Genomic DNA, 12889 nt, shown 5'->3' with positions numbered 1-12889 from the left:
TCTGACCCGACCCCTGCCACGGGCTCTGGGGTGAATGTAGTTGAGTCACTCCCCGTGCCCAGGGTCAGGGTACCCGTCTGTACAATCGGGAAGGGGCGCAGAGAGGCAATCCGTGTGGTGGTTAAGTATGAGGTCTGGACCCAGCCCCTGCCTGGGTTCGAAGCCACCTCCCTCGCTTCCTAGCCCCGTGAACTCTCTGGGCCTCAGTTTCCCCATAACAAAAGGGGATCGCAACAGTCCTCACCTTTTAGGATGTTGTGAAATCTCAGGGACCGATGTTTGTAGGACATGCACAGCAGTGCCTGGCACACAGAAAGCCCCAGCAGCACGTTCACCCCAGAAGAGAGAAGAAACCGAAACGGCACCTCCTACTTCCCCGTGAGTTGAAGCAGCACCAGATACACGCGCAGACCTTGGCGGGCGCTCGTCATTTGGGCCTCACGGCCAACCCAGGCATGAGCGTACCTCTGTCCCCAGTTTACAGAGGGAAAAGCTGAGGCTCCGGCCTTTCCCGCCTTTGCAGAGCTACAAACCTCACAGCTATAAGATTGGGTGAACAGAAGCAAACCGCAGAAAAATGAAAATGGCATGACACTGTTTATATAGGAAACCAATATTATGCATTGGTTGGGGAGGAATAGACACGGGGTAAAAGGTTACCAACACCGAACTCACGGTAGCTGTCTCCCCTGGGGGAAGGAAACAGGAGAGGGGCAGGAGCTAAGCGGTCTCTTCAGCTGGGTTGTGGGAACAAGGAATTTTATTAGGTTTGTTTCTATCTCTTCATACTTCCAAACCATTTCAGTAAAATTTTAAAACGCACAGAACGGGGGCGCCTGGGTGGCTCGGTCAGTTACGCGTCCGACTCTTGGATTCCGCTCAGGTCACGACCTCGAGGTTCGTGGGTTCGAGCCCCGCATCGGACGCCGCACTGACGGTGCGGAGCCTGCTTGGGATTCTCTCTCTCCCTCCCTCTCTCTGTCTGCCCCTCCCCCTGCTCCCGCTCCTGCTTGTGCCTGTACTTTCTCACTCTCTCTCTGAAAACAGGTAAATAAAGAAAGGAAGGCAAGATTAAAAAAAAATAATAAAATAAAATGCATAGAACGAATTGCAAGGAAGTTAACTGGGAGATGACCAGGGAACTGGGAAGACCACTGATTTTTTTTCCCCCTCCGCCTCTTCACGCGCTTCCCCAATTCCCAGCGTTTGCACCAAACGTCGGGAAAGACCCAAGAGTGATGGACTGGAGACGGGAATGAAGGGTCACGAGGCTCTGCCGGCTTAAGCTTCAGAAGCTCTTCTCCTCTGTAGGGGAGGAGAGGGGAGGGGAGGGGAGGGGAGCCTCCTGCAGGGTCTGTGGGCACCCCCTCGCCCACCACATCACTGCATACGTTTTGCCCTATTTTGTCCTCATCCGAGGTCGTTGTTTCCATGGTCCCTATTTTGCAGATGGGGACACTGAGGCCGGGGCAGGAGGCAAAGGGACTTTGCTGAGCTCACACGAGGCAAGGTGTGGAGAAGCCGCTGTCGAATTCCCGGGCTGCCACCACGGCGGATTCCCTTGCTGGGCCATGCGTCCCAAGTATGCCATCCCTCCCTGACACTCAGCCGGACGCTGTGCCCCGCCCTGCGCGCACTAACTCGTCGAATCACCCTAACCTGCAAAGCGGCTTCTATCACTTTCCTCGCCTCTCAGATAAGAAAACCGAGGCACGGAGCGGCCCAGCGGTTGAGGCCACACAGCCCACGAGCAGCGGAGACGCTGGGAGTCGAGTTGAGTCGGGTGGGCTCCACGGCCCGTGCTGTGCCTCTGTGGGATTCACCCCAGGCCCTGGCCAAGGGCGGGGGGGCGGGAACATAATGATGAGGACACTCAAGTGGGGGCTCTGGGTCCCCTCAACTTTTTTTTTTTTTTTTTAAATTTTTTTTTCAATGTTTTTATTTATTTTTGGGACAGAGAGAGACAGAGCATGAACGGGGGAGGGGCAGAGAGAGAGGGAGACACAGAATCGGAAACAGGCTCCAGGCTCCGAGCCATCAGCCCAGAGCCCGACGCGGGGCTCGAACTCACGGACCGCGAGATCGTGACCTGGCTGAAGTCGGACGCTTAACCGACTGCGCCACCCAGGCGCCCCTCCCCTCAACTTTTCAAGAGCTGCCCATGCTGGCGGAAGAGCCTTCAAGAAGGCTCATTGGCTAAAGGCCCCGTGGGGGAAGGGAAAAATCTAGCCTCCGTGAGTTTCCCTTTCACTGGCCAGCGCTCTGTCTGTTCTGCAGGTCCCGGCTGGGTCTCCAGGGACTAGGCCACACGGGACACGTCTTGCTTATTCGCCAGGAGACTGGCCTCAGGGCTGAGAGCGTGGGTTCTGGCAGCAGCCAGCCTGAGAATAAACCTCACCTCCCCCTTTCTGGCCATGAGACCTATCTTTCTTTTATCCTACACGCTCTCTAGGAGGCAGCGAGCGTTTTGAGTTCCGCTTTACAGAGGAACCAGTTGACGCAGGTGGCTTCCCCAGCTGGTCAGTGGCACCGCTGGGACGTGACCCCCCCCCCCCCCCGACTCTGGGTCCATTCCAGAAATTTCAGAGCTGACTCTGAGGTTAAGCAAACGCTCCGAGGCCAGAGTCTGGGTGGAGGTGCAGACTTAGGGGGCAGGCCTGGGGTCTGTTTTCTCACATTTCCTGCCCTAGGACACAAGGAGGAGAGGGTCTGGGTACATCCCAGCCCAGCTGAGCTGTGGGGCCTAGGAAGAAAGAACCAGAAACTCAGGGCCCTGCCCCCATGGGCTGGCCTGGCCGAAGTGCTTGAAAAAATAAACCCGTCCCTCTGGGGGATGCCGCTTGCGGGGCTGCTGGCCCTGGGGCTCCTAGGGTCATCCCTAGGTCAAGGGCATCTGTGCCGGCCATTTCTAGGCTCCTTTCTTGGGAAAATAACCCCATTTCTCTAAGAAGCATATGCTCTTCTCCCCACCCAACCCCCTCAGCCCCAAACTGCTTAGAAAGCAGCCAGCGGTGAGGTTAGGAAATCAAACCCCAAGACGTTCTGTTCGGCAACTGAGATTCATTTCTTGTTTGGATAGCCGAAGGCTGAAAATGCCAAGAATTTACGGGCAGCCCTGGGGGGGGGGGGGGGGCTGGGGCAGCTGGGAGTCCCGGGCCAGTTTGGGAGGGTCCCGGGCTGGGCCAGGACCCCACGCTGCGCTCCGCTGGATGCGCTGTTGACCCGCATCCAACCGCTGGGCTGAGGGCTTGAGTTGTTCTGAGGTCTGGCGTCAGGGGCCTGGAGGGAGCAGCAGAGGCTGGGGGCAGGGCCAGGTTGAGAGGATCCTATCCGGCCCCTCACCCCTGCTGGCTTGGCTTTGGGTGAAGAAAGGGAAGAGAGAGGGGCCCCGGCTGAGCACCCCGGCTGGGGGGTGGGCCCTGGGCATCTGACTTGTGTGTCCTGAGTTGTCTGGGGTGGACAGAGTGTGTGGACAACCAGGGAGGTAGATATGGGAGGGCTGGCCGGCCCGGGGCCGGGGCAGGGCAGGGGGGGGTTGGGGACAGACAGGGAGAGACCTCAGGGACATGCCGCCAGACAGGAGAGAGAGTCACAGCGGCAGAGAGACACAGAGATAGAAAGGGGGAGGCAGAGGGGCGCCTGGGTGGCGCAGTCGGTTAAGCGTCCGACTTCAGCCAGGTCACGATCTCGCGGTCCGTGAGTTCGAGCCCCGCGTCGGGCTCTGGGCTGATGGCTCAGAGCCTGGAGCCTGTTTCCGATTCTGTGTCTCCCTCTCTCTCTGCCCCTCCCCTGTTCATGCTCTGTCTCTCTCTGTCCCAAAAATAAATAAACGTTGGAAAAAAAAAATTAAAAAAAAAAAAAGAAAGGGGGAGGCAGAGACACGTGGGGAGATGGGCAGAAACGGCCGACTGTCACTGGTACAGGAGGGAGAATGGAGGGTCCCAGGTTTCTGGGGTTTGAAGCTGGGCTGCCCTCAGGTGCCGGGGGTGGGTCGAGGAGCCTGCGAGCTTGCCTGTGGCCCCGGGGTTTCCTACTCGCCTCATCTGTAGAATGGGTCCTGGGTGGGAGACGGCAGAGTAGGGCACCTCCTGGTGGGGACTGGGGCCACCGCTCACGGGGTGACAGCAGCCCAGAGTGACCCTTCGCTGGGCACCTGCTGGGGGCAGATGCTTGCCCGGTTCTGCCGCTCTGAAGCCCACGTCAAACTCTCTCATCACACAGACGAGGCCCTGAGCGCATCACACACACCGGGTCACACAGGCCACACAACTCACCGCCGTGCTGCACGGCCTGCTGGGGAGCCTGCCCCTGCCCCCCCCCCCCCCCCCCCCCGCTGGCTCTGTCCGCCTGTCTGCCCGCCCCCTCAACAGTCCTGGCTGCAGCTTTCCACCCAGATGAGGGGGTGGGGCAGAGCCAGGAGCGGCCCACAGATAGCAGACTCCAGACGTGAGTCATTAGTGCAGAGGCTTTCCAGGGGGAGGGGGGAGGAGGGGAGGGGAGAGAGGTGGAGGAAGGGGAGAAGAGTAGAAAGAGGGAGAGGGGTGGGGTAGGGGGGGTGGAAAAGCGAGGAAGGGGGAGAGGGAGCAGACCTTCCCGCAAACACCCGCCACCCCCCCCCCACCCCCTGCGCTCTGAGTTTAGGAGGACACGGGCCAGCTGGCCAGCTCCATGCTGGGAGAAGACAACTGGGTGTCTGGGATTCGGGAATCCTTGCCTCCCTCACTTCCTTGACACCCTCCAGAGTCAGGAGAAAGGACCTGGAGCTTGGAGGGCCTGGGCTGGCTGTCACGGCTGGGTGACTCTGGCAGGTCCCTTCCCCTCCCTGGCCTGTGTCCTCACCTGTGCACTGGGGGGACAGGGGCAGGAGTCAGGGGCATGGACTGAGCAGGGGCTGGCCGCTGGCCGCTTGCAGCAAAGAGGGTCTCCTCTGCGGCCACCCCGATGATGGGAATCTGGCCGAGAGCTCCGTCTGGGGAAGCCGGTCATCTCTGCTCATCCCCAGGAATCCCTAATGGCGGTAGTGGTAATTAGTGATGCTTCTAGATCAGAATATTTTGAGACTCGTTTTTTTTTTTTTTTTTTTTTTTTCCCACTCCTGGGATGTTACCGCAGAAGCCAAGAAGAGGCCTTTGAGTTTCAAAGACTCTGAGATACACCCAGCCCAAGGGGCATGAAGGGGGCATTCAACCCAAGGAGCCCTTACCCAGGGGAGGGCAGAGCAGATACCTGCTTGGACCCCAGCAGAGACCAGGCAGGACTGGGGGCCTCCTGGGGCCCACCAGCATGGACAAGTGATGTTCCCAGCCCCAAGGCTATCGGACGGGGACCATTGGACTGACTCGTCCCCAAGTGCGCTGCCCTCCCCCAGCAGTGCGGGGCTCACACTGGAGATACGAGTGAGTTAAATAAAAGCCCATCGGTCCACTGCATCCCGGCGCAGGTAAGCTACCCCGTGTCCTCACGAACCACGTGCTCTAGTCGGGCAGCAGGCTGAGAGCGGCGTGGGAGCGGTCGCCGTGGTCGTCCCAGCCATCCCCGGACACGTTCCCATTTTGCAGATGGGGAAACTGAGGCTTGCTCATCCACAGCCAAGTAAATGCCAAACCGGGATGTGAACTCAGGTCAGCCTGCCTCCTGCAACAGCGCTCTTTGCCCCACGGCGCCCCATGGACGTCTGGAGAGGGCGTTGTGCCACAGGTGGAAGAGGTGGGCTGGGTGCCCTTCTGATCTGAAAGTCACCGGTTTAAATGCTTCCTTTGGCTCAGCCAGTGATGCCTGAGCACCAGGCACCCGGGGGAGTCAAAGGTGGATGGGAGGGTGAGGCTTGGGGTAGAGAAGCCGGAGGGAGGGGATGGGGTTGCACGAGGTAGGGAGGCAGCTGGGAAGATAGGAGGATACACCATGAGGAGAGAAGCAGAGGCCACAGGATGGACGGGTCCTTCTGCCTAGGGGCCGGTGGGCATCCCCCGGGGCCACAGGAGGCCTTAAACAGAGACAGGTGGGCAGGGAGGGAAGAGCTGAGTGTCAGGCAGCTTCAGGGTTGAGGCACCATGGGCTCTCGGAGGGGAGACATCTGCAGGGTCAGGGTCACGGATTTGGGGCTCAGGAACCCATCAGATGCCGGTTTGGCATCATCATGGGGCAGGTGGGAAAGGGTGCTGCAGGAGCCCTGGGGGCAGTGCCATGAAGTGTGAGTGGAAAGGAGGCAGGGACAGAGTCCTGGGAGACACTGGCATTTCAGGGTGGGGGAGGGCCCGAGCGACTGGAGGGACTCAGGGACGGTCACACACCCATATGTTCATTCATTCCGCAGCCGTTTGGAACACCTACCCTCTGCCAGGCACTGTTCTGGGCTCTGGGAACTCAGTAGTGAACAAAGCAGATGTGATCCTTGCCCTCCTGGAGGGCACAGACCAACAGGAATGCTCTAAGAATGGGTAGTGATAAGTGCTAAGAGAGAACACCAAAGCCAGGTTGAGGGGATACAGAGTGACAGAGGGTTATTTTAAATGGGGTGGACAGGGAGGGCCTCTCTAAAGAGGTGACATTTAAGGAGAGACCTGAGGGAGGTTGGGTGAGCCATGTGGGCATCTGGGAGAGGAGTGTTCCAGAGACTAAGGATTTTCTTTTTATTCCAAAGAGATGGGAGTCCCAGGATGGTTTTAAGCAGAGGAGGGACAGGATCTAACTTAGGACCCCTCTGTCTGCTGAATGAATGAACTGTGGGGGCCAGGGTGGAAACAGGGAGCCCAGGGTGGCTGCCATGATGACCGCCCAGGTAGGAGATGGAGGTGGTCCAGAGTGGGGCAAGGTAGGGGAAGGGGTAGGGAGGTAGGTCAGAGCAGGCATGCTTGGTGGATGAGGGCTTGCTGATGGAGACAGTTTCTGGAAGGATGGTGCTGGCCAGCAACATTGAATTTGTCAGGAGATCAAGTATGATGAAGACCGAGCCATGGCCATTGGATGTGGGAGGTGACTTTTGGGGGAAGGAGTAAGTGGGATGTGAGGAAGTGGAGGCAGACTGTGTGGACTTCTGAGACCCAGGCCAGAAGTCAGATAGTGTAGGTTGGATAAGAGGCTTGTTTGCTCTACTCTTCCTTCTCTCTCTCTCTCTCTCTCTTTTTTTTTTCCCATGGAAGATACTTATATGGGACTAAACACTGAAGGGGGAAGAATCAGCAGAGGGGGAGTACAGAAGGGGACAGCTGGCTTGGGGAGGTTCAGGGGCTGCAGGGGGATGGGATCTACATCCTAGAAAGGAAGAGTGACCTTGGCCCATAGAGGAACCCCTACCCTCTGAGCTGGAGAAAGGCTCTGGGGACTGGTGGACGTACGGGTGAATCTGCAGCTGTGGGGCAGGCAACTGAAGAGTGGCTCTCCCTTTGTCCTCATTTCTCATTGAAGCAGGGAGCCATTGGTCTGGTGGGAGGGTGGGGGACAATAAAAACGGAGGCTTGAGGAGGAGGTGAGGTTTGAAATGGCCCTCGTGGAACCAGAAACACACAGATTTCAGAGCAGCACGGAGCCCCCACTGGGTTGGCTCCAGTGCGTGAGGCCAAGAACTCCCTCAGGAGGGATCTAGGGGTGAGATGTGGCAAGCCGACAGGGCAGGCGAGAGGGAGGGCAAGTGGGCAAGGGACAAGGAGAAGATGGTGAGTTGGGGGCTGAGGAGCTAGATGGTTAGGGCAAGAATAAGACAGGAGGTTAAGTGTGGGTGCACACGAGTGTATATGTGAGTATGCACAAAGCAGTTTGGTTGGATACGTGTAGGGTAGTCTCTCCACCTTGGGGATAGATAAACCCAGGGTGTGCTCAAGGCAATCCTTCGGAAAGCAGGGGAAACTATCAGAACTTCAATGAACGTGATTTCGTACATCATCTTTTTGCAAATGGAAGGTTCCATTTCATTTTGTTTTATGCCCTGGACGTATATTAATATGGGTACGTGCGCAAAAATATTAAGTAAATATGCACGTATCAGGGGAGTGGACATTGTTTGCTGCTTGGGCACATGCTTTGAGCAACTTAGACACCAAGGAGTAAGAAGGCACTGATGCTTGGAGAGGCACCGTGTACTGTTGAATCCGTCTGAAGGCTCTAGGAAGCAGTCTACCTCCCTCCACCCCGTGCCACTGCTCAGACCGTCTTCTGCACCTGCGGCCCGGGGCTCATTCTCTCCCTTCCTTGCCGCCACTTAGAGGCTCCTGCCAACCTGATCTTGGAACCCACGGACGCCTTTCCCGCCCCCATGCCTGTGCAGGGCCAAACCTGCCTCATTTGCCTCTGTACTCGGTGCCTTGTTGAAGGCTTGGCACATGGCGGGTGCTGAGTGTCGACAGAAAGCACGAAGGCAAAAGGCCCTAGAGTGGCCCTGACCTTGGGCCAAAACAGCGAGGGGTGTCCGCAGGTCCTCACGCTCTGCCACCCAGTACCCAATTCATCAGCAGGACCGATGTTCCTCCGTCAGAATAAATCCTCATCTTCCCGGCCCAGTCCGGCTCCAGGCCCCTCTTACCTCTTGCCCGGTGGCTAAGCAGCCTTCTCCTCCGCATGCACCCTGCCCCCTGCCCCCTACAGTGTATTTTGTTCAAAGCAAGTCAGGGGTGTCTCCCCTGCTCAAAGCCATGCACTTGGCTCTGATGCTCAGAGCAAGAGAGGGCCAGAGTCCCCCCCCCCCCGTGGCTCCCAAGGCCCGACACGACCTGCCTCCCCTCCCCTCTCAGATCTCCTGGTGCACCCCTTTCTCCCATCCTTCTCTGCTCCAGCAGCACTGGTCCCCCCGGTTCCCCAGGCACCCTGACAGCATTCCCACCTCACAGCCTTTGCTGCTCCCTTTGTAGCAAACGCCCTCCCCGCAGGTACCTGCATGGGCCGCTCCGTTACCTTACTTTGCTTTCTGGGTTCAAACGCCACCTCCTCCGAGAAGTCCTCTCGAATTACCTGGCCTCAAATAGCCACCCCACCACTGCTTGCCGTCTTCCCTCCTTCATTTTCCTTCACCGTCTCACATAGCAGATTTTTATTGCACATCTCTTTCTGGCCTCTTTCCCCCACCAGTCCAGCAGGGGACGTATTGTTCTGTTTACTGTTACATGCCTGGCACCCAGGATGGGCCAGGCCTGTGATCGGAGCTCCGTGGATTTCTATTGGATGAGCGAATGAATGGCTGTGAGGGAGCCAGGTTTCCAGCCCTGACCCTGCCTAGCCATGCTGTGCGGCACCAGGGCCATCCCTGCCCCTCTCTGTTCCTCACTACCCCAATCTGTACACTTCAGAGACAATGGCTGCCTGGGCCTGGCCTTTGTGCCGGGAAGGCCTCCGGGGAGGACGTTCCCCCCGTCCGTGGGGACAGGCCCCCGTGCCGCCCACCGCCCCCTGGGTAGGCCCCGCCCTTACCTTCTGCAGCCACTGCGTGTTGTTCTCCAGCACCTTCTCCAGCTGTCGCACTCGCTGGGCCGGCCAGTCCCCTAGGTTCAGTGCAGCGGCAGCGGGCGAGTCCCTCTGGAGGCTGTTGGAGCCCCCGAAGGCCTCGGGTTCGGGTGGGCAGGGTTCAGGCTCGGGCAGCACGAAGGTGTAGCTGCACTGGCCGTGCTGGACGCGGTGCGCCCGGCGGCGCCCGGCCGCCTCCTGCCCCCTCCGCTGGGCCACAGTCACGGCGGCCACGGCGAGGAGGAGGCCGCCCAGCAGCATGGCCGGCCGGGAGAGCATCCGGAGATGCGGCGATGGTGACGGGTGTCGGGTCAGGGCCCCCCCCCACCCCGGCGCTCCGCCCGGCTCCGGGCCCGGGATGCCTTCCCACCGAGCCTCCGCAGCTGCAAACCCCTGTTTTGGCCGAGCTCTGTCCAGGGCAGCTATTTATACTTGCGGCTTCCTCCCACCGCCTCTGCTCCCCGCCCCCGCAGACACCCCCTAACCCTTTCCCTTCCTTCCTCCTCACTCCTGCCCGAGGCTGCCCGGTCCCGTGCACCGGGCCTGCTCTCCCCGCTTGGCCTCGCCTCTGAGTTATCTACTATCCAGGGGAGGCCTGGCCTCCCTGTGAGAAAGAAAACAACACACACACACACACACACACACACGCACACACACACACACACACACACGCACAGACACAAACACCAAACCCCCAAAGCTGCCTGCTTCGGAAAACCAAACCCGGGTGAACCCTCTCTTCCTGTCTCTGTCTGTCTCTCTGTCTCTCTCCAACCTCCCCCCCCCCTCCCCAAGGCTGGGATCTCAAGTTTCAGCTCCCCTTCCCCCTTCCCTCTCCCCCTCTACCTTCCCCCCCCCCCCCCCCCCCGCCCCCCACCCACACACTCCGATTCCATGTTAGTGCTTGGAACATGAGCAAAGTGACCCCCGGAGAGAGCAAAAGGAGGGGGGCAGAGGGGTGAGGCTTGGAAGGAGGCAGAGAGTCCAATCTGTTTCTAGAGAAAGAGAAATTCCTTGCGAGGCCAGGGAAGTCGGCGCTCCCAGCAGGGAGCTGGCTCCCTTCCTCCCTTCTCCCGTGGGGCCTGGGGGATGTTGTGCCCTGGGGTGGCCCTGCTCAGCAGATGTGACAGCAGTGAGGGGTTGTCCTGTCCCGGGGCACACTGTTCTAGGACTGCCTCTGGCTGGAGGGGAGGAAATGGATTGCTTGGAGAATAGCTTCTGGTGAAGAAGTGTCGCTCCTAGCCCTGGGGTCAGAGGTGGCTGACTCCCCCGCCCCGGCTCCTGGGTGGCCGGCTGACGATGTTATGATGTTATGCGTCCACATCCTGCCCCAGCGGGGTAGACCCCATCTCTTGAATGTATGTGAGTCCTCAGCCTGGAAACTGAGGACCTTCTGATTCGCTTGTTTACCTGTTTCCTGGTTTAAATCCTGGCTAGACCAGCTGTGTGACTTCGGGCGAGTCGCTTAACCTCTCTGTGCTTCTGTTTCCTCTTGGCCAACCGAGGAAAATAACACCACCCACTTCACAGAGTGTGAAAATTAAGTGAGTTTGAGTAGGGATGGCGGAGGGTGAGCGCTACATAAATACTTTCTATAGCTGTTATCAGCCTCATAGTTACTGTGTACTTCCCCTCCCCCAACCCACCAGCATGTACCGCCCATGAGAGCAGGACAGGACTTGTTTTGTGGGGACGTGGCGGGGGTGGGGGGTGGCGGAGGGCAAGAGGTACCCAGCAGTGGCTGCATCTCTCTCCAGGGCACCGCCTTCCGCCTTTCTCTGCTGCTTTTCCCAGAGTGGACCCCCCCCCCACCCCAGCTGTTTGCTATTGTTTTTTCCCCTTTGTTTTCCCAAATCCTAGGGAGTTTTGAATGGGGCAGGCTGCTTGGGGGCAGGGGGAACCAGGGGCGCATCCGGGGGACTGAGGACATTAAACCAGGTGTGTGGGGCTTTGGCAGGAAAAGGAAAGGCAGCTGGTTATCAGCCACCAGCATTCGCTGAACTTCCTGCGTGCTCCAGACCCTGCTTGCCCACCTCTGCCTCAGTTGTCTCGGCTGTAAATGGGGTCACACCACCCCCGACCTTGCGAGGGAGACGCATGTCAATGCCGGCCACGGGTTTATCCTGGCGTCTGGCACCGGCGAGCCCAGAGTGCAGGGCGACTGTCTTGTGCTGGTGGAGCCCCGCGGTGCGAGCCCAACAAGGCCGGTGCCGCGATCGTCCCCATTTTACAGAGCAGGAGAGTGGTTTGCCCGAAGTCACACAGCGTGGAGATGCGTGGCCTGGAGCTGGGGCAGGAGGGCAGGCTCGTGCATTTAATCTTCCTGATGGAGAGAATGAATGACTGCATGAGATGTAATTTTCTTCCCATGGTCCCGTTATTACGCTCATGGATCTCTGTACAGAAGAGGAAACAGGATTACCTGTTTACTGGAGAAATGTGGGTAGGATCAAAGGAAGAGTCTGGAAAGCTTGGGAGATGGCCCTGGCAGCCTCTGCACCTTCATTTCAGTGCTTCCTTCTCACCTCGGGGCCTTTGCACATGCTGCTGTCTCTGTCCACCCACCCTCACCCCCACCTTTCAGCAGTGTTCCAGTTACTGTGGCCCTCAACCAATTACACCAACACTCAGTGGCTTAAAACAAAAATAACAATGGGGGGGGGTGTGCCTGGGTGGCTCAGTCAGTTAAGCGACTGACTTGCGGCTCAGGTCATGATCTCGCAGTTTGTGAGTTCGAGCCCCGCGTCGGGCTCTGTGCTGACAGCTCAGAGCCTGGAGCCTGCTTCAGAGTCTGTGTCTCCCCCTCTCTCTACCCCTCCCCTGCTCATGCTCTGTGTCTCTCTGTCTCTCAATAATAAATAAACGTCAAAAAAAAAAAAAAAACCGCAAACATTTATTACCTCTCAGGGTTTCTATGGGTCAGGAATTCAGGACCAGCTCAGCTGGGCCGTCTGCTTGGGTCTCTCATGACCCAAAGCATGACATGGCCACTCAGGGCTACAAAGGCGCTTGTCCCCAGAGGGCCAGGTGGAAGTCACATTGCACTACAAGACCTAGGCTTGGGTAAGTCATTGAGCGGAGCTTCTGGCGTATTCTGTCAGTCAGTGTCTGTCCAGTTCAAGGCAGGGAACATAGACCACACCCTTCGACGGAGGTCACTGTCCCAAGAAGAGCACACAGGACGGGAGGTGCATTGATGTAGCCACGGCTGGGAAACGCTACAGCCAAGGGGACTGCCACACGCTCCCCACCCCGGCCCCTGAGCCCCCTTTCACCGTCCCACCCTTTGTCTTAGCCCTTCTCAAGGTTCTAAGAGGTTAATTACTTGCGTCACTAACCACTCATCTCTCTCTGTTCGCCCCCAGTGTTTGTTACGTAGTATGTTCTTAGGAAATAATCTGCCGAATGAAGGAACAGGGTGAGTGAATGAACGAAGGCAGTGCTTGGGCCGGGTTCTCCG

General features: G+C 58.3%; 1 protein-coding gene across 2 annotated transcripts in view; it reads right to left on the bottom strand.

The window, feature by feature from the left end:
* The window catches only part of ANGPT4 (angiopoietin 4), a 39507-nt gene extending 29628 nt beyond the window's left edge, over positions 1-9879 (bottom strand). The window contains exon 1 of one of the 2 annotated variants that reach the window (XM_086701880.1): positions 9397-9879. In XM_086701880.1, the coding sequence (XP_086558006.1) occupies positions 9397-9708 (312 nt within the window). In that variant the 5' untranslated portion in view covers positions 9709-9879. The remainder of the gene's footprint in view (positions 1-9396) is intronic. The other variant, XM_086701879.1, reaches the window with a different exon arrangement.
* Between the last annotated feature and the right edge of the window lie 3010 nt (positions 9880-12889).

Source organism: Puma concolor, chromosome A3, assembly GCF_028749965.1.
Source record: "Puma concolor isolate L17-30 chromosome A3, mPumCon1.1.hap2, whole genome shotgun sequence".
Lineage (NCBI taxonomy): Eukaryota > Metazoa > Chordata > Mammalia > Carnivora > Felidae > Puma > Puma concolor.
Note: the sequence above shows the minus strand (reverse complement) of the source record. Positions and strands in the feature narration are given on the sequence as shown.